Below are 22236 nucleotides of genomic sequence, written 5' to 3'. Positions count from 1 at the left end.
TCGACGCGATCATGGAGCTACGTACCAACCTAGACAGAAAGATCCGTCTGTCCGGAGGACTCTTTTTATATTTTGCCATTAACGCTGTCCTCCGTATACGGAGGGGATCCGTGAAGCCAGACGCAGTCTCCGCGGAACATTCCCCGACGGACAGATACAGACCGATCTTTCGGTCAACGTACCACCATGACGCCACAGAAGGTTTTTTTACCTGTTACTCTTTAGCAGTATAGTATACATGTACATTGTACATGTAAATGTGTTCTATACTTTTTTGACAAAAGTACTGCAGGTCTCGTAGAAAACACCATCTCCAAAACTGCATTGCTGCAGTGCAGAAATTCTGTTTTATCCAGGATACTAGGCGAGCCTAGTACAAAGTGTACATGTACTTGGTTTTACCGTCACCAGCGCGCTTATGCCTACTTAGAATAAGAATACATGTATAAGAACTGTGTGTGTGTGTGTGTGGGGGGGGGGGGGGGGGCTACTACAGTACAATGTAGGCCTACTTTGGCATCCCTGTCGAAGGTAAATGATCCATCGAGGTGAATGCAAAGAAAGGTCCACGAGAGTCCATTTCTCCCGTTCTCTTTCTGATTTTTTTTTAACTTTTTCATTTCTATACACACACTAAAAAACAAAAGACCAGCTACACTTCTGAAGATAAATCGATTAGCGTCACATTAGTATACGTGAAGATTTACATTGCAATCACACATTACAAAATAAAACAAGAAAACAAATAACACGAACTCGAATTATCAACATAATCACGCCCACACACAGCGAAATGGAAAATTGATAATAATGCTTGTTTAATGTAAAACTTTGGAAGGGAGAGAAAGTTTATTAGGTCCAATAAGCAAGTTTAAAAAAAGGTAAAACATGTAATGCACAGATTTTGTACACTATACACTGTATAGCAATGTGAAATGCATGAGAAAGAGTAACTATACACAGCCCAGTCGCTGTAAAAAAAAAAGTACAGCGACTGGACTGTATATTAGGGAAAGAGAAAGAAGCCCTGTAACACTTACTCATATGCGCCCACGTGGAACAATTCCTCACCCTGTTGGCAAGATCACACTGTGACCAAACGGTATACGATTTTCCCCCTCTTTTATATTTATCTTGGAAACATTCATTTTGGTTTGGTTTGTTCTTGTTTTGGTCATCTCATTATGGTTTATTTACCTTCACCGTCCCAAACTCTACATAATTTCCCACGCACATTTGAAAAATACAGCAAACAATATAAGAATACGGAAGGAAAAAGCTTCAAAGTGTGTTCATCTTTTTCCCTTTAAACTTTTTTTTTTTCATTTCCCTGAGATGTTGTTAGCAATAATTTTCAACCTGTATTACAGTATAAACGCTGTTGTGGAAAATAACAAGCAACCTGTCGTGGAAGTGTAAGACCAAAGAGCTACTACTTACGTGGATTACTAGTAGCTCTTTGGTAAGACCAGGGAGGTGGAAGAGATCCACCTCCCTGGTAAGACGTATATTATCTAGTCATGCCGCAAGGTGCAAATAGGGGATTCCCCCTTCAACCACGCCCAAAATCCTTACAACCCCATCGACCTTGAGTGGTATCCAGCCACCTCCATCATCGATTCTCTCCTCCGATCCGTCGAACGCCCACCCTGGCCACGTTGTGCCCATCACGCGTGACAAGACGATGTTGAGTGATTGTGCGGCCTGGCACCGCATGTTCCATGCGATAAACATGCTCGTGAGCTCACCTCAGCAATCGGAATGTATCGGTGGTTATCGCCGCAAGTACATTTGCATCTATGCTTCCATAGTCCCATCCGTTCAGTTCTGTGCTGGTTGAAGTATAGTACAGGCAACGGCGTACTCTAGTCAAATGCTCTTTGAAAATTACTCCATAATATTATCATCCTCAGCACGCATGTCGTTGTGATGTATCCTTCGGTACATAGTGCTAGTTTTGTCCACACTGTCGGCTCTTTAGCCACAACAAACCGTCTTCTTCATACGAGTCGACACTTGCTCAAGAAGCAGCAGCGTACGTCTACGAAAGGAAAATCTCACAGCTCACAGCAGTGGTTGAACAGACATGTCAACGATCCATTTGTTAAACAGGCACGGGTATGTAGCCACTATACGTCGGAATATAAACTATACCCACTTGATCAAAATGTCTAGAGCGTCTTAGTGTAGGGATCCTCATTTATGCAATTTAGCTATTACATAAGGAATCAATACCTTCAGATGCGATCTGTATAAATTAACAAACACGTCGGAAAAAAGGAACCATTGGGACTTGAACCTGTCATCTGCTTTCCGGGCACATCTGTAGATTTCAGCCAATGAGATTCTGTTTGCTTCACATGTAGATCTATGATTTAAACATTGGTTCTTTAAGACCACCATCGTGGAGCACTTTTTTTTTGTGGAAATTGCTTAAACTTAACAATTTTGGTCGCAATAAAGAAAATGTAGAGGTAATTAGATCTAGAATGCATGTGAGCAGGATCATATCTAACGTTAAAGGTAAAGCAACATTTTGATTTGAGCAAATACCTGACCCGGACATAGATTACGAAGCAGCACACACACCCCAGTATAATGACAAATGTCTTGTATCAGTGATTTTATACTCATTTATTGACTGTGTCATGTGACCATGTCTTGCTTAAAAATATATTGAAGCATATTGTGTTTATATTGGATTCATTGCAACGCACCAAATGCTCTGGTCAATCTGTAGCTGTGTTTTGAAAAAGCAACATTTTAGAATCTTTCATTGGTAAAGTAAATTCTCTGTCATGTTTCCATGAAGGAATGAATAACATCAGCATTCTTCTGTTTTATATCATTACTCATTGTATTACCTGGTACCATCCCTTAGCCCCTCCTTCCACATCTTTCTACTAACTAGTATCCCATTATCTCTAGGTTGATAACTACCGGGCCAGAAGTGCCTACAAGTTGCTTGAGATTGATGCCAAATATAGACTTCTTCACCCTGGCCACACTGTGATAGACTGTGGGGCAGCTCCTGGATCTTGGACCCAAGTCGCTGTGGAGAAGACAAGAGCAAATGATCCAGGTGACTTATTAAGGCTCACTTCCATTTCATGGTCATGGTGATTTGAATAAAATCAATTGTAGTACCGCAGAAGTAAATGAGATGACGTATACAACAGGGAATAATTTTCCTGGTATCGCATCGCAATTTGCTATGCATTTTTACACCATTGCTATACAAACTAACTTTTGTGTAGCAGTTTTCTTCCATAGAAGTGTACAGGATACCACTTAAAATATTGTTCATCAGCTGAAATTGCTAATCAAATATGAGTTGGAAAATTATTCCCTGTACAATTACAAAATGTTTGAAGAATCACTTTGATTAAACAATAAAGTGAATGGAATTTTAATATGTTTACATGTTTTCACCTATGTTCAAGAATGGTGTTGGTGGCAATGAGAAGAGGCAGTGTCATGACACCTCACATCTCTTCCATTGGTCTGTACACAACATATTTTGGAAGTTGTGGTTTTGGTCAATGTGTTAGCAACCTCAAACCACTTTGCCCCGGAATGTCAATATTGCAGTAAAGGTTAAATTACCAGACTGCCATGATTTGATATGAAGGATACAATGTATTTTACTCTTTACTGAAGGTATATAAGCCTACTTTTAAAAATATGGTGTGGAATTACACACTTACACAATTACACTTTCAGAGCATCTTAATCCCTTGTATTAGGACACATCAAATACTGTAAATAATAAAATATTGTCTACATTACAAATCTAAAGTTGTATATTGTAACCACTACCCCTTGTCACCCAATCATAGTACAGTTGAACCTCTATTATCCGGCCTCCCTTTATCCGGATCTCTCTATTATCCGGACGCAATCTCGCCGTGATTTTTTTTAAATAATTACGGGAAGAAAGGGGGATTCCCAACTCCTTGAGAACTCCTACCCAAACACACATGAATTACATATTACTTCCAATATGATTAACATACATTGGTTGCATCAAATTTCCTTCCAAATTGCTTACCTTCAGACATTTCAACATCCCGAAACATCCCCAAATGTAACAATGAAAAGGTTGCAGTATACACATTACTACATGTGGTACTACAATGGGCTACATCAGTACATGTGTATGTATATGTACATGTACATGTATAAAGCATTGAGTCTCCCGTATCCGGCCAAATCCCTTATCCGGATGAGCCCCGGTCCCGACTTGTCCGGATACGAGAGGTTCAACTGTAGTTAGTGAAATGATCATTTAACAGAACAGTGAAAATTTGAGCAAACTGCAGCTGCTGAGTAGTATTGCAAGAATCCTGACATATTATATACAATGTATGTACATTGTATTCTTGTATGCTATCCCTGTGTATCTCACAATACTAGTGATGCATCAGAAGTGTTGCCTATTACCCCAGTTTAAAAACATTTTTAAAATAAGCTTTTTTTTTAAAGGAATGCAGCAGTAGTATTACACATGTACTGGTAGCTATTTTCAGTGGTTATCTCAAAGCATGGGTCTAGACTGTACCAGAATTATGCCTTGAGAATGCTTCTGAAGCTCCCATAGCTTACTATGCTGAACTGGGGGAGGAAACATTTGAAATGTTTGCTTGCTGTTTTTCTTTGTTTGCTTGTTTTTCGAGAAGTGGGGGATTTCTTCCTAATCTACCATACATGCTCGCGTATGGTAAACATAATTGTAAATCTATAATTGTATCTTTAATTTTGTTCACGAACAGACGGGGGAACTGTGGTAGCAGTGGATCTGTTGCACATGCAGCCTATAGAGGGCGCCATCATTCTACCCCAGCAAGATTTCACAGACCCTGGAACGCAACAAGAGATCCTGGCTCGTCTAGACGGGAAGCTGGCAAACACGGTCCTGAGCGACATGGCACCGAATGCCACTGGAATCCACTCCATGGACCATGAGCAAATCGTGGAACTGGTCAGGACAGCTGCAGAGTTTGCTTACAAAGTTCTGGGAGAAAATGGGAACTTCCTGGCCAAATTGTGGGACGGTCACCATACAGGGCTCCTCAAAAGGGACTTAGCCCAGGGCTTCCGGACTATGAAGATTCTCAGGCCCGAGGCAAGCCGTAAGGATTCCTCAGAGATATATTTGCTGGCAAAGGGATTCAAGCGCTACTTGGTACACCCTGTCACATAACGGATAACAATGATACAGAAAACTTTCAGCGGTTGGGGATGATGATACAATACAGTAACAGGAGGTTACAGCTTCTACCAAATTTAAGCAATTTTGTGGGTGAACTTTCATCAACTGCTGTGGACTCTTAATCCTGGTGATCACGTCGATCCTCTCTTCTGTCTGCTTGTCTTCTTATTTTCAGTTGAAAGATCTGTAGCCTACACCTTCATTTGCAAATTGGTCTATTCTTCCATGAAGATTCACATAGAGATACTGTGGACTCCTGTTATAACAAAGTCCTCGGGACCGGCAATTTTCTTTCGCTATATCGAAATGTTGTTATAACCGAACAAATAAACAATAAAAAACAAAGAGCGGATAATTTTGCAGCCTTAATTTTTACTTTCTTGTAACCTGAATTTTGTTATAACCATGTTTGTTATTCAGGGGACAGGAGTCCACTGTACTGTGTATCAGATGTGTACACAATAATCTTGATGTGGTCCATTCTGATATTCAGGCACGGCTGCATGAAGCATAATTTGAATTTACTCATTGTCTTAAAGCTGGCAATCAGTAGAAATTATTTATGGAATATGACTTCAAATTTGTAGGCAGGGAGGGGTAGATGTGTATAATTTTGTACTTCCATTTTGTGTCGTTTTCGTAACAAGGTCTGTGTCAAGGCAATAAAGCAACATCATGCGCAGGGATCATGTTCAACTTGCCTTTATTATTAAGACAAAGACACTTGAGTGAATTTGCACTGGGTACCTCATTTGTACAAATAAAGATAATTCTCACCAACATTCCATAGTTCCTCTTCTTTATGTACAATTTACAAAGATCATAATTCTTTACATAATTATGTCAAAACTCACGGTAGTTTGCATTACTCACGGTGTGATTTCCTTCTTACATGTTGCACCATATTACACCATGTTTTCTAACACCACACGGGAGATTTGGATCATGTCTAACTTTATTACACATTACACGTCATACTTTATCATACAGATTACAAATTCTGTACTATACATACAAATTTAGAGTATGCACAATCACAGAAAACGCACATGCACCTTATGTGCTCTAGTATATACAGGTATAGAGAACTGGTTTTCTCATTTTTAAACAAACTTTTCCCAAACATAGGGCAAGGTAAAGAATAGGAATAACACAGAAGAAACAAAACCCTTTAAAAATTAAATAATCATATTTCCTTAAAAATCATTGCATGTCTTGAACAAGTGTAGATAAGAGATAGTATTACACACTGTGTAGTGTAAAATCATAAAGTATGTTTTAATATCATAACAGTTTGTGCATGTGTAATTTGATGCATTTGCAATAGTGTCTTGATTGGCACAAACTGGATGAAATGTGTCTACTTGTTACGTCTATATCAATGTGCCTTCGTGTCCAAACAGACAAATCTAGCACACCCGACACAATGGCATGCAGCATCAATGAAATTAAAACAACTCAAGTCAAAGTAACCCAAAGTTTTCGCAGTTCTACATCAACAGATCTTGTACATGTACAACAGCTTTTGGTCATTTACAAATGTAAGAAACAGATGATAAATACGACAGAAAGCTAGCTGTACAATTAAAACATGAATGGGAATTTCCTTTCAAATAAGTTCAGAACATGTTGCAGATTTTTTTTTTCTTTCAACTGGGAAAGGAAAATAAACAGAATTAGATAAAAGAAATAGTAACACTTATCAGTGTCATAACCTGACTTTAGGATATGTTTGTGGTTGAAAGACATTTTCCCTGTCATGATATTATTTGCGTGACAAATGGCTTGAGAATGATTGCAAAGTCATATTTTTCTTCTCCAGAACATCCACATGATGTCAAATTTAACATACAAATACAATTCTCTTGCCCAGATGAAAGAAATTCAGAATACTTTTCTTTTCTTTAAAAAAAAATACTCAGCAGTTTTCCTTTCAGAGATGCTGTTCAAGAACTCTGGGTATTTAATAGTTTCAAGAAATAAACTGAATATCTTTTCCATGTGTGGTAATTGAGAAAGAATAGTTTCCAGAAAAAACAAACAAACATGGAAAATAGAACAAGGTCTTCAATAATGGGTATGTCTAATCTGTCTAGCACAGATGGAAAGCTGCAATGTAAAAGATCATGTATCTCATCTCGTAGGAGTATCTCATCTCATATGTTGAATACCGATTTACTACAGTGAAAACTTTACCACACAACGTCATTTAAGTGAAGTCCATGGACTATAAAGTTGCAATTATGATGCAAGACCAGTGGACTTCTGGCTTAACGCCCCATTGTACAATACACGTACCTTCATTCACAGATGATTAATACTTGCAACTGCTGCAGCAGTCGCCATGGTAACCATAGATATTGCAAGTGCTTTATGAAATGGGGCTATAGTAAGTAATAAGGCTTCCTGCTAACATTTACCCACCAAAAATTGGGTGTTGCAATTCATATAAGCAGCTCACTCCTCAGCGTAGTGGCACCAGTGCCCCACGACAAATTTCGGATCACATAGTGCCTTGGTTGAGTGACTAAGGTTCTGACAACATTCACCAACGTTCACAAATAAAACTGAGAAGTTGTGGTTAGATTTTAACACTCAACTCAGTTTACAGCGTTCTGTCCATTTTTACTGATAATTTATTAAGACTGTTACACTTCACACAGTACATGTAGTTACATAGTCACATTGTGTCCATGATATTTAGTAAAGTTTATATCTCCACTGATTTCAATCATCTACCATTAATTAAAACAATAACAGCACCATACAAACCATCCTGTGGCTGGATGTACTGCCGAGAGGTGAAGTCATGTATTTGGCAATAAAACAATGGCGCATACTATCGTTACTTCTTGATAAGTTTGACACATTGCATGATCTTTGGAAATAAGTGTAGCACATTCTGGACAAGTGTAAGTATTTTGGTAAACACTGAAGTAAATATAAGTGCTCATGCACAAGGGAGATAAAGACAACTCTTTTTTTTAAGCAGGGGGAACATCCCATTTTAAGGCTGCAAGTATCTTTAAAAGGAGTAGGAAGCATCTCTCAGTAGACCACAAGACAGCACTACATAATTTTGTTAAGACTAGTTAACCTTTGGTAGTTCATTCTAATCAACCTGATATCATTGTAGACTACACATTATCATGGTTAAAGTTTTTTCGATGTCAAGATCTCTAGTCAGTGACTTCCTTTAAAAAAAAACACTGTCTCAAAGTAGATATTAGGTTTTATTGAGATGATAATATCCAGTTTATACTGATTCGTGGCAATATTGACATTTTTACAAACTTTTAACTTCTATTCTTTTTTTCTGAACTTCATCAAAATGGAACCATGAAAACCAGGGAAGAATTATGATCAAAATTAATATTTATCCTTCAATGAAAATACTGCTGATCTTCAGGTCATACAGGAATCACCTTGTGTCTGAACTTTGACACAAAAGGTCAGATGTCACCTGCAAGCCAGACCATTTTGCAGTGTTTTGCTAAAAACATTGAAAATGTGCCGAGGCTGAGCCAAACCTTCGATGAAAATTCACAACTTGAAGATATCCTGATGATGTGATTCTAACATGTGTCCTTTCAGAAACCTGAAATAGCAGCCTTATTCTGCATTGTTTTGATATCCAAAACAATTACTTTGATATCTGAAACAGCATATGGCACAGGAAAACTGCATTCACTGTAATATGAATGGTGGATGAAGATTTGTGCTAAAATGACAGAAATTCTGTACATGATTCAGTTTGATAGACTCACAGAGGTTTAATTCATTAGCACCATCACACTGATGACATGTTTTAGGACATATTGATAACTACCATAATGCTCCATCATCAAGAACTGGGGGAAAAAAGCAAATGAATTCTAAACAGAACACCCAAAATTGAAGGGTACGGTAGGTACCTATCTAAACAAGAAAGGGCATTGGTTTCATATCAGTCCACTAATGATTTTAAAGACCTGGGCATCACGTCATGAAAGTTTTCATATTCAGACAATTTCAGTAAAACTTCTTGGTTTGATTAGCTGAGAAGCTCTTCTTACAGACTGTTACTATGGTAACTGTAAGAGAATGAGAACTTGTCAGGTCTAACAACTTTCATGAAACAGTGCCCTGGCTGACAATCATCCCGCAAATGGGAAAACTACAGCAGAGTTATGAGCATCTGAATATGAATTCATCTTACTGTTTCCCCTCAGAAACTCAAATTATGACAATCACTTACAATCACTGCAATGATCTATTATCAGAGCACTCTAGGAACTTGGGCAGTTTGAGGGTAGTAAATTTTGAAATGCTACTGTCCAGCTGTAGATATATATTCATATTTTTATGGATAGCATTCAATACTTTGGGAAACAAATTCATGGAGTGGAAATTTTCTCAAACTTTGTGCTTCACATCAACATCCCAAAGAATGATAAAGAGCATATATTCTTGGGACAAATCTGATTGCACAGAAGTTTCTGCTTCTACACTAACAGCTTGAACACTGTCACAGAAAGCACATGAAAATGTATTGAGGGACTTAATGGGGTACCTGTAATTCATTAGGATTGCTTGTTCATATCAAAACTGATATTCATATTACATCTCCTTCAAAGACAAAATAAAAACAAAAATACAGTCAACCTTGCTTAAGTCAACCTCACATAGGTCGAATACTCAGCTAATCGCCTCGGTCAAAGGTTTTTTCAAGTCCTCTTCTCTATACATTCTATTGATTTTAATACCCCATATATCAAATTTTCCCTAAGTCGCAGCTATTTCTTCTGTCCAAACAGATTCGACTTAGGCAAGGTTGACTGTATGTATTAAAAACAAAAACAAAAACAAAAACGATGACATCCACCCATTGAATACATATTCTCATTACAGTGTCATTAGTGAAGAGTTGTCTATATCCGCCAAGGATGCGTGTCACAAGACAACAGGAGCAGACTGCACCCATTCCCACCACCCATGTTGGCTAGAGTTTGGTGCCACCGTCTCCTGGTATCTGGAGAGAGGAGGAGGAGGAGGAGGAGGGGCGGGGTTATCTCTTCTTGTCGGTGGAGTAGATGGAGAGGAATGAATCCCGGCATCCTGCAGCCAGATGGAGCTGAAAGAACAAAGAAACAGCACTCGAGATGATTAGTAGTAATTATGGTGGAACCTAGTTACAAAGAGGCTTAAGATAGCGGTGACTCCCATTATAACAAAGTCCTTAGGACTGGCAGTTTTCTTTTGTTGTATCAAAATTTCATTAAAGCAGAACAGTAAAGTATATAAACATATAGATGATGACTTTGGGAACTGAATTTTACTTCACTGTAACAAGAATTTTGTTGTGACCATGTGCCTTATGACAAGAGTGCACTGTACAACAAAACCCTCATAAAATAAGGTGATTTGCAGGTCTAAACTCCTTACATTTCTATATTGTTGTACCCTGATATAGCAGGTCTATACTAATTGTAAATCCACTAAAAATCCATGATATCACAACGAAAGTATAGAAAAATAGATTAACACACAGTTCTCACAAAGTAATTTTATGGTGTAACAAAGCACAAAGCAACTATCACATAGGACGGTTAGGCGTTATACCATATGACCCCCCCCCCCAAAAAAAAAATAAATAAATAAATAAATAAATAAATAAATAAAAAATAAAATGATAATAATAATAAATAAATAAATAAAAAAAATAAAAAAAATCACAATGGAACCCTCTGTAATGAAAGCTTTAAAAACAGTGAATAGATCCAAATACAATTTCAGGGTAAGAAACTACATCTTACAACAAACATTTTACAGAAAGCCCCATCCGATTTGGTTCAGTGGTCAAAGAGAAATGAGGAGTTTTGAAGAGCATGTCAGGAATCCCTTCCCTCCAAGTTCTGTCCACTATGTTCACACATTAATGTGCAGTTCCAAGAGCATCAAAGTGCTAAACTTGGAAGAATCAGACCCATGACATCCTTTACAACGATCCACATTTCTCTGTGACCACTTAACCAAATTGAATGGGGTTTTCTACGAAATATAGGAAAGATGTTATATTTTAAAGGGATCGTATAGTTTTGGTTGAGACCTAGTTTCAGGTTTCTAACATTTTTTGGTGAGATAATGAGAAACCTCTTATGAAATATGAAAGAGCATGTAATTCTCTGAGGAATTCAACGCTTATTTGACGAAAATTGGTTTTGAAATGGCTGAGATATCCACAAAGAGCGATTCTAATAAAGTGTGGGACCCACACTTTATTACGATCGCTTTGTTTTACTTTGTTTTTGGATGTTTCAGTCATTCCAAATGCGATTTTCATCAAATAAACTTTGAATTCCTCTTAAAATAGTATGCTCTGTACTATATCATAAGTGTTTTCTTGGTATCTCACAAAAAGTTAAAAGCCAAATCCTCATTTCCACCAAAACTGTACTATCCCTGAAATAGCATTCAGAGAATTTCATCATATTGGAAGATATTAATGCGAAAATCCAATTGTAATTTTTTTTGGGGGGATACTGTAAAACGAGGAATGTTCGCGTGCATTTTAATTTTGCGAATTTCGCAAGGGCCAAGATTCGCGAAATTAAAATGCATGTGAAAGTTCTTGTCTACACTATACTCATTGAATGTTAGAGGCAACTCGCGAAAATTTCATGCCGCGAAAAAGGCCATCGGCTCCAATTTGCGAAAATTTCATGCCACGAAAATAATGTGTTTTACAGTATACTGTACAGCCATATTACCTTGTACGGGTGGAAAGCCAAGGAGCTAACCGGTCCTATTCTCTGCCCAATGAAGCCCTCATAGTACTTGATGGTGCTCAGTGTATCTCCCTGCGTGTTGTACACATTGATTTGCTGGGAGTTGTAACCGCTGCAAGGGAACACAAACCAAAACAATGACATGATAGTGGAAAGGGCCCGATCGCAAATGACAAAGCATCGAACAGATCAAGAAACTGAGATGTAACACATCCTATCATTCCTGTACTTTCTTAAAACATATACATTGTACAGATAAACATACCAATTATCTTTTGTTGTGTTGTCATTTCAAAGGCATATGAAATGAGTGTGGGTGACTTTTTACATAAAATGTTGAGAGAATGAGTACCCCAAAGCAGAAGTGTAAAGACTAAAAGTTTAATGTGAAAAATTCACTGTTCTGTTATTGATCATCAACTGTAGATACATTTTCTTCAACACAGGTTCAAGCAAACTATCTATGAAGAAAGGAATATCCAATTTCAAATGCCAATGTTCATGTTAGTTGATACAAAAGAGGGTGGATCACCACTATCTACATTCAACTCCAATCGTACTTTATTATAAAATAAAGTCAATGCAAATTATGCATAATACACACAAACACAACGACAACGACGACGACGACAACAACAACAACAACAAAGGATACACTATGACAAGTACAACTAAATATCTACTTTGTATCAAACAAATCATGCCAGGAACACCAAAATACATTTTTTCTTGCTTTTAATCTGTACAGAGTTTGTGGGTACATGAATAATCTATGTAAATCTTGTTCATTTCACCACTTGAACAGTGTATCTTGATGGAACTACCAAATATTTATTCAAGCTTTCTTCAAACAAAAAACTTCTTTGCCACAATGTATAAGGCTTAGACATCTTCAAAATTTTCTCATGTAACAGCAAGTGTGATTGTTTGTTTCATCACCAAGTTTGGGATAATAGAATATGGTGAAGTGGACAACACTGCTGTGCCTACTGCACTACTGCTACATATTCCTACAAACTACCCCCAGGCTGGTTTCACTGTGTTTTAACATATTCTTTGGGTCTCCACCTGCAGACATTCCATGGTACATGTACACCCATTACATTTCCGCAAAATACTGCAGATTACAATGCTTTGAAAGAAACAGCATGCCTGATCCTCCCATAGAATCAAACAATTATTCGTCTTTCCTGTGCCTACAGCTTTTTGAGCTTGAGGCATTGCCCTAATCCCTCACCAACACCCAAGCCTGGATACTAAAGACAAGAGATTAGAGACTAGATACCAGAGACAAAGTAAGGACCAGCCACACTGATCTTGGAGTCAGAAGGCATTGATTGACTTTCCTCCTTTTAATCCCTGCAGAATCACAAGGGCTTAAAATACTTAGCATTGTTTCCAGTACATAAAGCACACTGAGCCTTGTGGTACTGGGGAGGGTGGTGTAAGGGGGCAAAGTTTGAAGCTTTGTAGTGGGGTGGGGGTCCTATGGATCTAAGTCAACCAGGAATGAATTGGAGAGCAAATCATCTTGCATAAAAGGACTGAATTTGACCTTCCCCACCTCAAGTAAATCTGGAAGACAATGACAGGGACCTAGTTGGCACAGCCAAATTTGCACGGTAATTTCACTTGACTTGCCACTTGGTTCCATATTTCAAAATGAATCAACAGCCTCTTTTGATAAGAAATTTGTGGAAGTTTTGTTCAACTTTGACACAAATCAAGTCATTCCCCCCAATAAAAGGCAATGTCACATACTGTACACATGACATATTTTGCTGTTGTTATTTTCGCAAATTTCATGTGTCAACCAGTATTAACAAAACAAGCAATTCACAAAAATAATGCCTCCCATAACACAGATGTTTTGCATATCCCCTCTAGCGTGGGATATTGATATTTTTTCTCTTGATAGAGATAGTACATTGTACTTGCTTCTCATTCTGTCAGTGCGGTTGTTTTTGGCGCATACTGCAAGCGTTTGTCGCACAAGTCCATTTGGGAACTCCATCTCCGAATATGCCGTTAACATCATTGTACACAGACCTGTCACCCATGGTATCAGCAGGCTTTACTACCCTAGAAACAGATGTCTTACCATGCAAAGATACCAGCATGGGGATGAACAGCCATAGATGTGAGTCCGGGGGCGGTATTCACTACTCGAACAGACTCCGTGAACCTTGGGTCCCAGAACCTCACATCACCTCCCAGGCTGCAAGGATTCAAGGGCAACCAGGCAATGGTTATCACAGAATACTCAGCATAATCGATACAAATATAGAGCAACTTTACAATGTACAAGAGAAGACTGTACAGTCTTTAATAGTCACAAGGCAATTGTAATACTGCCATTTAAAATCCTGTTAGAATGGGTGTACTTAACTATAGTATACTCATGGACCTACTACACATATGGACCATGAACGGAGGTCTTTCTTTGATCCAATGTTCACCACCGCCACCTGATTATGTGCATCTTAATGAATACATTCAGACGTTTGGACAGTGACGATTGTGTAATCGTGCATCATCACTGACAAAAGAACCCAGTTTCCCTCATTTCGGTCCTATTTGGCTGAGGTGCCTTTTCAGACTCAACTGCCTTTGAATAAACACCAATGATGGGGAGCAGCAAACCTGAAACAAGGACAAATTTTGCGTCACAAAATTTGTAATTACTGAAGCGGCCACTTGCGGCCATGCATGTCACATCCCTGAATGGCAAGACAAGCATGTTGTCTACTTTCACTGCCCATGTTTAATCTGAAACAGTGTGCGACAAATGGGGGAAAATAGATTACAAAGCAAAGTCAACCTGCTTAATTACTTGCTTTTTCTTGTAAAGTACTTGCATTTCGCAAATGAAGTTGCTTTAGCGATGATTTCACAATATGCACTACAACTGCACATGCATTTTTCTTGATTTAAGAGAGTTATCATCTTCTGCGCACAGAGTTTTTAGATTTCTCAAAGTGCCGTCTTGTTTTTATCCAGGCTGGCTGTCGGTGGACAACACTGGATCAAAGCAGGAAAGCATGTTCAAAATGTTTTTGTGACGCTTTTGACAGAAACAGGTGCACGAATTAATTAACGAGCGATGAATGTCCATGTGTAGTAGGTCCATGGTATACTATACTGTAAGTCTGATTTATCAATTGTTATTTGCTGGGCACAATACAATGTTTCTTCAGGGCCCCGTTTTATCAAGATAAAGTTAAAGTCAATTGTGAAATCAATGATAACTTTGATCGACTTAAAATCCGCTATAACTTTCAATCAACTATAAGTTTCCGTTTTACGAAGAGACTTTATAGTGGATTATAGTTATAGCTGATCACCACGACTTAATTATTGATTCAGTCAAAATAAACAACACAGGACGAGGCTGGTTTCCAGTACTGTCTGCTTAAAAACAATACAATATATAAAGCAAAAAAAAAAAAAAAAAAACACGAATGTACATGATCATTTGCCATGGCCAAGGAAGCGTAATCTGCTAGTGCGCCGCAGTAGTGCTACAGCCGCTGATTTAGAAGTATGTTTGCAACAGAACCGCAAAATACGCCGTCCCAAGAAGAAAAAAAAAATCATCTTGGCTGGCCTACTATTGTATTGATGAAAACAGGTCGATAGATCTAGCACACCTATACACAATGTTGAAATTCTTATTGCATTGCACACAAATGCAGTTCCAGCGCTCGGTTACTTGCCCTTGTTGGCGATGGCTTGATGGATGGGCGGGCAGAGGCGCAGGGCGCGCAGGGTGGGATTGAGACTGCCGCTGCTGTCTAGGGTGTTTGCGTGCAGCAGTCGCATAAGCAATGCATGCCAATCGCGAATTTCATGCAAGGAAAAGACCATATCCAAATGAAAGAAATTTAACTAAATGTTAGAGAAAGTGAGCAGTTAACAGACAAACATTTGTGACAAGACCCCAGCTAGACTAGGAAAGTGTGACAGTCATCTTTCTTCTGTAAATTGTCTTACACTTAAGTCTACCTAGACTCTCTCTACTTATAGTTGATTTTTTATCAACTATAAAGTTATCATGCATTTGGAGCAGTTATGAAAACTTATGGTTGATTTGGGAGGAAGTTAAAGTTGATTTCAACTTTGGGTCTCTTGATAAAACAGACTTATGGTTGATTTGGAGTTAATCGTTGATATATGTACTTATAGTTGATTTGAGAGATTAATGATAGGACTTAAAATTGATTTTATCTTTTGATAAAACGGGGCCCATTTCAATTTTTCAATAACAGCTAATAACAGCTTAAGCAAGTAACACTTCAGTTAGGTATATGCCTGTTTTAAAGTATCATGGTCAACATGTCCTTTCAACCTGCTAAAGAGAAATGGTGTGGTTGGCCTTACCCTGCACTAATGATTTTGCCGTCTCCAGCTCCTTTCTGTATGTGTACATTGGCCACCCAGCTGTTGTGTTCACGTAACGTCATCACACGACTAGAAACAGAATAACAGAACTTTCAGTCAAATCTCAATGATTAAAACGTTAGTTGACACTGACATTCACATGTCCATAACAAGAGTACTGTATACGCCGAATATTTCATGAGGTTTTTATTTTCACGACCTTCGCAAGTCAAGTGCTATTCACAAATTTAAAGACACATGAAAATATTGATTCTGATCCAGATATGAATGTGACGTGCACATATATTTCTCCTTTCAGTACTGTAAATTTAACCACTTCTGAAATCGCGGGAAGTCCAGATTCGCGAAAATTTAGAATCGCTAAATATATGGCGTATACAGTAGTACAATTCAATGACTGCTACAATTGAACATACATGACAAACACCATGGGCTACACTAGCCTATCATATCACACCTTATTGCTTTCCATGAGCTTCTTTCACTTAGTTTCTTCACCTTAGCATTCATGGGAAAAACACAAACTTGGCAAAGAATGTATCATGTAGTTGTAAATGTCACATTAAGAGTTGCTGACTGTCTTTGATTTCTGAACCCACCACTCTGAGGGCGCTATTCTCCTGTCGTAGAGCCTGACGGAACCATCTCCACAGCCAGCAATCAGCAGCGATCTCCCCACTGAGTCACAGGCAAGACTAGTGACACAGCTATCAGCACCGGTGGGAATGTCCTGCAAAGGAAACGAGTCAAAGTTTAGTCATGGTGTTATGAGACTCATCATATTTGACCATCCAGTCTCGACTATCCAGTCTTGAACATGTAGTCCTATATCTATTTATGCACCATATTCTATGCTGGATATGACTTAACATATGGAAATCATAACCCATTTTGTTGTCACAAAGCAAAAGTGAAATTAGTTCTTCCTAAAGGGGGTATCTCACCGGGCTTGAAACTAGTTCGCGACTCTAGATATTGCTAGTTGCAGAGACGTCTCCTGAAAATTATAGAGTCTCCGATTAGTCGCCAGTTAGTCGCAAGAAATTTGAACATGTTCGATTTTTCGCGAAGTCTCCGAGATGTCTCCATCAGTTGTGGAGACGTCGCGGAGACTAATCATATCCTCGACTGCTGAGACGTCGCGAGACGTCTCCGCGATGTCTCTGAGACGTCTCAGAGACGTCCCCGAGACCTGCTGGAGACCAGAAAAACTGGTGAGTGGTCGCGGGGACATCTCTGCGACGTCTCCGCGACTCTATTTGACGCTGTTTGACCTACTTAAAAACCACGTGACCTATTCGTGTGCTGACATCTTGCCTAGATCAAGTCAGGTGATCCTGCAACGGCTCCCTCATATTTGACATTTTTGGCACCTGCCATAACTCGTCTCAGAGACGTCTCCTTGGTGAGACCGCAAGACATTTTTATGTTGGAGACGTCTCCGCGACTGCTGCCACTGATAAGTTGGAGACGTCGCGGAGACGTCTCCGTTGGTGAGATACTAGCTTTAAGGTTCCTTCACAAATATCATGTTTCATTATTTTTCTATGATGTCAAAATGATGGTGATTTTTCCATCAATAATAATACACTTTCAAAATGTACTCCATGTGCTTCAGTCAGCAGTGCAATTAGTTGAACATTGGATGGACACTTCACCCCCAACAGCAAATTACAAAGCAATATTTTTTATCTGCATATCACTTTAGAGAGTCTAGAGAAGAACCAGGTTTCTTGCAGCCTGTATTGAGGGCTAATGCCCTATATATCTCTCACCATCAATCCATCATCATCATCATGATATCGCATAAAATAAACAGATCAGACTCTTCAGCAGCAAATTATGCTTTGGAATTCACCTTAAAGCAAATAAGACAATCAGAGGAAAATCAAGAAATAATGTAGAGGCTATTTCTTAAATATGTTGGTAGGTTTCATCTACAAATTCAGCAAGTTCCATTTTGTTACGTAATCCTACCCCCCCCCCCCCCCCCCCCCCAAGATTGAAAGAGCACACACGAGACAGCTTGTTACATAATACCATTCTACACTTGTATAACAGAGCTCAGGGATGCCAAACTTCGTAAGAGGACTGCAGTATTTACAGCGATAAAAGGCATATCTTTGGTAGTATATCAATATCTTTACCTTTGCTGCTAGAGACATGTATAGTAATGGAATTTGGGGAATACACAGTATTTTTTGAGGAGCTGGAAGTATTTTTGGTACAAGACAGTACAAAATACTGCAAAAAAAAAGTAACAGTGGCATCTTTAAGAGCTCCCCTGAGGGGGTGACTATGAATCAGGTGGTAGACAGAGAGAGGAGTTCACTGACCTGTAGCTTGAGCTCTCGCTGTGTGTCCCAGACTCGTATCGTCCTCACGTCTCCTGAAGCCAGCAGCATCCCTGACCCCTGCTCCCAGTCCAAGACCAGACCAGAGCCTGGGGTGAGAGGCAAAGGTCACATCAAGGTCAGAGGTCATGCACTGATAGTCTCCATTCTCTGTGCAGATTATTTCTATCATTATCTGCTTACTACATGATAAAATCACTGAGATATCATTAAAAAAATTGACATCACATCATTGGATATGGCTCTACATATTACCCTTCACGTCAGCGGATATGATATTACTGTAAAATAGTGGAAATTTTCGTGCATTTCGCGCAACCAGAAACTAGGGCAAAAATAAACGCATGTGAATATTATTACTTGCTAAATGTTGCAGTAGTTCATGTCTTGATTCCGCAGAATTAAAAACACATGAAACTTATCTTACCCAGCTGAGCACGAAAAATTGCTCGCACGAAAATATCCACTTTTTCAGTGCCTATTTGATCTGAGGCAATGAACAGCTCTATGTGTCCAGAAGCCAAATACTATGACTTCAATTGAGTGCCTAGTCTTGATTTCTAACCCCTGGACTTTTGAGAAGGCAGTCTGCAAATCTAATCAACGGTAATATTTTTGTTCTAACTTATTTTCCATCTCATGATTAACAATAGATAAATGGTCTCTAAGTCATCTCCATTACAGTGTAACAAAAGAATTTTATCTCCATCAATTTGAACTCGAGCTCTTGATGCATTAAACCAAAATACCATACCAATACCAGCTGCTCCATTTATCTCAAGCTTTCAGGATGATGAAAATAAGTGACGGAGAAACGGCAAAAGTCTAATATATATCATTCTAAGGTTGTTTGTTATGCTGATATTACTTGTCACTTTTGATCCACAAAACAAATATATATTCTAGACATTTCTTTGCAACTAGTGGAGCTTAAACACTTCAGCTGTATACACCACAAATTCAGTGAGTTAAAATATCAGCAAATAAGGACTTCTGACAATTTAGCAAGTGGTAAGATTTGTAATCTTTGAGCAAATTACTATCAAGCATCTTGTTCATTTACTGTGTACTGCATACTAGTACACTTACACAAGCACATCGCATTCATGTTAGGATCGCATGTAATATTTTCTCAGGTTCCTAAATGTGTGAATTGCACCCAACTCGCAATATTCACGAAAAATAAACCTCCTGCAAAATATATACATATATTCTTCCCCCTAAAGAGTGCATTATCTGTATATACCTCGATTTGATACCAGCATGTCTGAGAGGGCTTGCCAAGCTGTCACTAACTCCACAGGTTTGCCTTCTGGTGTCCAGTAATTCCTCCATATACGAACTGAGCCATCATCTACAGGAAGGAAATCGAGGAATTCTTGTATACGATTCAAAGGTTGACAGTCGAAGTAACACATACCTGTGTCTTCAACACTCACTGGTTACAGCACATTTTCCCTTCACTGTATCTTACAAACATTGAATGCACATGGGAAGAATTCATTCTGGCTACAACATGGTGGTGATGCATCATGAATGAAGTGGGATATCATAAAAAAAAATTTTAAAAATAAGATTTTGACCAAGAGGCATTTGCAAATCTATTGCGTGATATCCTCCTTTAACTCACACATCTCTAAATATTCTGTGATTTTAAGAAATAAATAAATTGAACTGAATTGATAACTGAAGTGATTAAAACTAATGATTGTTTTCTGTCAATGTTTGCAGACAAGGAAGCAACGAACCAATAAAAACTTTGACTTTTTGTCTTGCAGATTCTCAAACTCAAGTAAAAATTCACAAACTGCTTAATACATACCCCCTGCAGTAGTGATTTGAATGTGATTCAATTGACGCTCCTTGTAAGGATGAAATCACAATATTTTTCCCTAATAAATAATCTTACACTTGGGATCGTCTCGTGAGATGCCCACATCTAAATTCAACTTAGGCAAAACATTACAATTTCACATCACATAATCTAAAATTCAACTACCGGTATACAGTGCTCTCCCGGTAAAACAAACACGGTTATAAAAAATCCTGTTGCACGAAGAAAAAATTCAGGCCGCAACATTATCTGCTCTATGTTTTTTATTGTTTATTTGTTCAGTTCTAACAAAATTTCAATATAATGAAAGAAAAATGCCAGTCCCGAGGACTTCATTATAACAGGAGTCTACTGTACCGGTGTCAACTAAAAGTCACTGGAAATATGGACTGGGTCAAGTTTGATTTTGATAAGTGTACCCTAAAGCTTCCCATCCCCCCCCCCCCCCCCCCTCCCCCCACTCTCCACGAGTGATGCTACTTACCAGCCCCTGTCATGATGAGGCTCAGGTCATGAGAGTTGAGGAGGTCCATGGAGGTGACCTTGGTTGACCTTGGGTTCATGTTCCTAAAGTAGTTTAACCTCTCTCCACTCTCCCAGTTCCATACACTGAGTATCAACAAACAAAAGGTCAAATATTACATAAGAGATCACTCCTTTTCTTTTCAGAGTTGCTGTCAAGAAACACATGAAAACTGTAGGAAATATGCATCACCTCATTCTTACATCAAATCTTAGGCTCCAATGCAATTCTACAAGGACAACTTTGGTTTCTGAAGCTTGCTGTCAGAGCAATACAGGTATTTAAGATATCACCCTTCTGAAATAATGACATAATCCTCACACGAGAATTGTACTGCATAAAAATGAAACTGCTCCATACTGTAAACGTTACTATTTTCCCGTGAGTAATTTCTCCTGCTGAGCAGCTAAAAAAAAATATTTGTGGGTTGTTGAATTCGCACTGCACAATTGTCAACCCATTCACAATGGGCAGAGAAAATTGTGAAGATATTTTCGTGGGTTTTAGAATTCACGCTAGCCAGCAGTAGCACGAAAAATGTGAAAATTAATGTACCGCGAAAATTTCTGCGTTTACAGCACTCCATTACTGTATATCCTGATGCAATCATTATACAAAAGGTAGTACAGATATCAGCATCACATTCCTTGTAAGTTAATCATCTTCTTCTTCTTTACATCATTATTTAAGACACAGTATAACTTACCAGACTCCTTCCTTGTCTGCTACGATGGCATGAGGGTTGAAAGGATGGAATTTGACAACATTTGGCACCCCAGAGTTCTTGTTGATGAAAATCTGATCGTCAAGGTGGCAAGAATCTGGTGAATCAGAGGGAGAACTCAGAATTAGACAAGCAAGCCCTAACACAGTGGTTCACTATTGTGAGTTACCCATCAAATGAGGTTAGGTTTTCCTTATGACTTCAAGTTGTAACTTTCAATTGTGTGATGACTTGTGTTTGGGTTGAATTTGGGCTGAATTGCGACTTGATGTTATCACCGCAGCTAATCTGCATACATTATGGGTTGGAAACAATTTCAGTATCTTAAAAAAATGTGTAATCTGAAAATGCCATAAATCCTCTGTATAATGACAGATATGCAGACACTTCTACCATACAGCTCATTTTACGTTAGTCTTTT

General features: G+C 38.5%; 2 protein-coding genes across 2 annotated transcripts in view; one reads left to right on the top strand and one right to left on the bottom strand.

Annotated features, from left to right (window-relative positions):
* The first annotated feature begins 1826 nt into the window (after positions 1 to 1826).
* LOC139726137 (rRNA methyltransferase 2, mitochondrial-like) lies at positions 1827 to 5983 on the top strand. The gene is made up of 3 exons (XM_071637218.1): positions 1827 to 2118; positions 2929 to 3082; positions 4773 to 5983. The coding sequence occupies exons 1-3, from the start codon at positions 1930 to 1932 to the stop codon at positions 5201 to 5203; spliced, it is 774 nt and encodes a 257-aa protein (XP_071493319.1). The 5' UTR covers positions 1827 to 1929; the 3' UTR covers positions 5204 to 5983.
* Positions 5984 to 9930: 3947 nt separating this feature from the next.
* LOC139725325 (regulatory-associated protein of mTOR-like) overlaps positions 9931 to 22236 on the bottom strand; it is a 54272-nt gene continuing 41966 nt past the window's right edge. The window contains exons 26-34 of the mRNA XM_071636415.1: positions 21798 to 21912; positions 21053 to 21177; positions 19981 to 20088; positions 18717 to 18823; positions 16980 to 17110; positions 16360 to 16449; positions 14081 to 14197; positions 11962 to 12091; positions 9931 to 10325 (exon numbers count right to left, since the gene is read on the bottom strand). Coding sequence (XP_071492516.1) covers positions 10260 to 10325; positions 11962 to 12091; positions 14081 to 14197; positions 16360 to 16449; positions 16980 to 17110; positions 18717 to 18823; positions 19981 to 20088; positions 21053 to 21177; positions 21798 to 21912 — 989 coding nt within the window. The 3' untranslated portion in view covers positions 9931 to 10259. The remainder of the gene's footprint in view (positions 10326 to 11961; positions 12092 to 14080; positions 14198 to 16359; positions 16450 to 16979; positions 17111 to 18716; positions 18824 to 19980; positions 20089 to 21052; positions 21178 to 21797; positions 21913 to 22236) is intronic.

The sequence above is a fragment of the Diadema antillarum genome, unplaced genomic scaffold (genome assembly GCF_040938485.1).
Source record: "Diadema antillarum isolate AM-2024a unplaced genomic scaffold, OU_Dant_1.0 scf00000017, whole genome shotgun sequence".
NCBI classification, from domain to species: domain Eukaryota; kingdom Metazoa; phylum Echinodermata; class Echinoidea; order Diadematoida; family Diadematidae; genus Diadema; species Diadema antillarum.
This window is presented reverse-complemented; position numbering and strand designations above follow the sequence as displayed.

Bases quoted from the DNA above. Each gene is read 5' to 3' on its own strand.
- LOC139726137 (XM_071637218.1), top strand. From the start codon at position 1,930: ATGTATCCTTCGGTACATAGTGCTAGTTTTGTCCACACTGTCGGCTCT. The intron at 2,119-2,928 runs GTATGTAGCCAC...CATTATCTCTAG, and splicing joins CATTTGTTAAACAGGCACGG to GTTGATAACTACCGGGCCAG. The intron at 3,083-4,772 runs GTGACTTATTAA...GTTCACGAACAG, and splicing joins GACAAGAGCAAATGATCCAG to ACGGGGGAACTGTGGTAGCA.